Source organism: Nestor notabilis, unplaced genomic scaffold (assembly GCF_000696875.1).
Source record: "Nestor notabilis isolate BGI_N333 unplaced genomic scaffold, ASM69687v1 scaffold7073, whole genome shotgun sequence".
Lineage (NCBI taxonomy): Eukaryota > Metazoa > Chordata > Aves > Psittaciformes > Psittacidae > Nestor > Nestor notabilis.
Window position 1 is genome coordinate 29,221 of NW_009922282.1, and position 2,370 is coordinate 31,590.

The 2,370-nt window shown below is 37.4% G+C and overlaps 1 protein-coding gene across 3 annotated transcripts in view; it reads left to right on the forward strand.

Moving 5' to 3' along the window:
* The window catches only part of TMOD2 (tropomodulin 2 (neuronal)), a 20,619-nt gene extending 19,582 nt beyond the window's left edge, over positions 1-1,037 (forward strand). For all 3 annotated transcript variants that reach the window (XM_010011541.1, XM_010011543.1, XM_010011542.1), the window contains one exon: positions 1,003-1,037. In XM_010011541.1, coding sequence (XP_010009843.1) covers positions 1,003-1,037 — 35 coding nt within the window. The remainder of the gene's footprint in view (positions 1-1,002) is intronic.
* The last annotated feature ends 1,333 nt before the right edge of the window (positions 1,038-2,370 follow it).

Below are 2,370 nucleotides of genomic sequence, written 5' to 3' on the forward strand. Positions count from 1 at the left end.
ATTCATTCATCCAGTTTTACTGCTTTTGTTCTGTACTTGAGCAATTCAATATCAGAAATAGGACATGACAGTTTGATGTAACACCAAATTTTGTATCACACAAGCAGGAGAACCTGACTTATCTTTTCTGGCCAAGTCAGAGAAGATTCAATACATTTTTACTAGGGCATGGAGTAGCAAATGCCGCCCAACTAGACCTGCTCTATACCAGCTGTAATGTATTTTAAGTGCTGTAAAAGTTCACATGGGGCTGCTTGTCAAAATAATCCTGCCCATAACACAAAGCTCATCACTGTCTGCTTTGCTAAATGGCAACTTCAACCTACTTGGTTTCTAGTGAGAATCTGGAGTTAATTGTTAATTAACTTACTATCAGATGGTTGATGCAGTCAGAGCAAGTGAAGTTTAAACAGATAATTTAAGGTCCAATATGTTGTTTTTCTTGTTGCCAATACTCACTGATATCAGTACTTAAAAGTACTTCAAATTATTTTCTAAAAGGATATGATTGTTGCTCACCTATAATCACAAATTAGAAGTGTTACTTACTTGTGATGCCTAATGCTTAAATAATCCAGAGCACTGCCATAGATTAGAGCAGACAACTATCAACTTAGTTGGAACACAGTGGCTTTTAAAAGAACAATAAAACTATAACAAAAATCTAAATGGAATCATTGGGAGGAAGCACTGGAAATGGCGATTTCATCATCATCTAAAACCTTCAGTTCAGAATCTAATTTTTATAGAAAATGTGTTGATATGAACACTTGGTGAAATTCTACAGTCTGTGATGTAGAAAACTGCAATTTAGATACAAATGCTTTGTTTAGCATTGAGATCTGTTAATTACAGCATTTACGGACATAATCCTGCTGAGTATTTCTTAGAAGCTTCATCCTTCCTATTCATGGTACTGGGAAGGGAGTGTGTAAGTGGGAAGAGTCCTTAGGCAATTGGGAAAGCAATAATGACTGGTCTTGTCTTGTTTTATTGGTCTAGTTCGTAAAAAGCGGGTGGAAGCAGAGCGGCAGTAGCCACGCCATAGAGGATGCAAGGCAAGACTGGAGGCCACCAACAACCGCAATCTCAGAGTGCTCACTGGTCAGAAGGGAGTTTATAATGGGAGTTACTCATTTCTGTTAATGTCTGCTTTTAACCTTGAAAACACAGCCTGCTCATTTTTAACTTTCAAGGTTAATTTAGTTTTTATGAGGAAGAATCACAGTTGGTTTGATTTTTATGGGAAAAAAACAAAATGTTTTGCAATATCTGAAGCCAATATGCAGAATCTTAACTGTGTTACTAAGCATAACACAAGGTGATTCTGACCCTTATTTTAGACACCTTTTGATATATTAAAATACGATCTTGTGTATGATAAGGAATTCTCTGCTGAAGATAGAAATTTTAGGGCCAAGTTCTGCAATGCCTTATGTTTGTGAATAATCCTTTGTGTATAGTCCTGAATCCTGCAATGGGATGCTCTGAGGAGTAGAACTAGTAAAGCCAGTACAGGTTTGTGGGATCACACCCTTGAGCCTCTCTCCTGCAGCAGGATCTGGGCAACTGGAACAGCACCCTTCTACCTTGTTGGGTCTTCACCCATCCACGTCCAAGTGCAGGATCATGCCTAGACATATAAACATTGTCAAAGCCTACTTGTTTACATAAGCTTAGGTTAGGTGGATCATTTTGCAATGTTATTTGTTATCCTTACTCCACATTGTAAAGTAATAGTAGTGCTGCCAATCCTATAGATTTTGAATGTTTTGGTTTTTATAGACCAACAGATTTTTATTTGCTACTAGAATGCACAGTTTACAGCTATTAATCTTAATCTAAACAAGTATTCTGAGCAATATTTGTTTTGCCTTGAGCCATGTGTTGGACTTCTTTTAGTTCTAGTATTTATGTACATTTGTTAGTATTATAGAACTGTTCTCAGGACCTTTTAGATGAAGATTAATTAAATAGTTAATCCAGGAAAGCAGCTGTGCTGCCCAGAAAAAACAAACACATCAAAAGGGTAGTTGTGACAGCTACATAACTTACATTCATAGGCTCCAGTTCAGGTTTGTCCCTTTATCACAAAGCACTTAGGTATCACAAAGCACTTACGCATCAGTGCTTACCTGAATAAAGGCAGATTTAAGCACATGCACAAATGCTTTGCTAAATCAGGGCCTTAACTCAGATGCTTGGACATGATCTTAACCCAGTGGAAAGCACTCTTGAAGCAGCAGCTAACCCCAGTGCTCAAAAGCATCAACCTTTTAGTAAGAATTCAGCCTGATGTTTCATTTCGTGTATTTTACAGTCTAAAACTATTCTTCTACCACTGTTTTATCACTGCCAACAGTTGTCTCT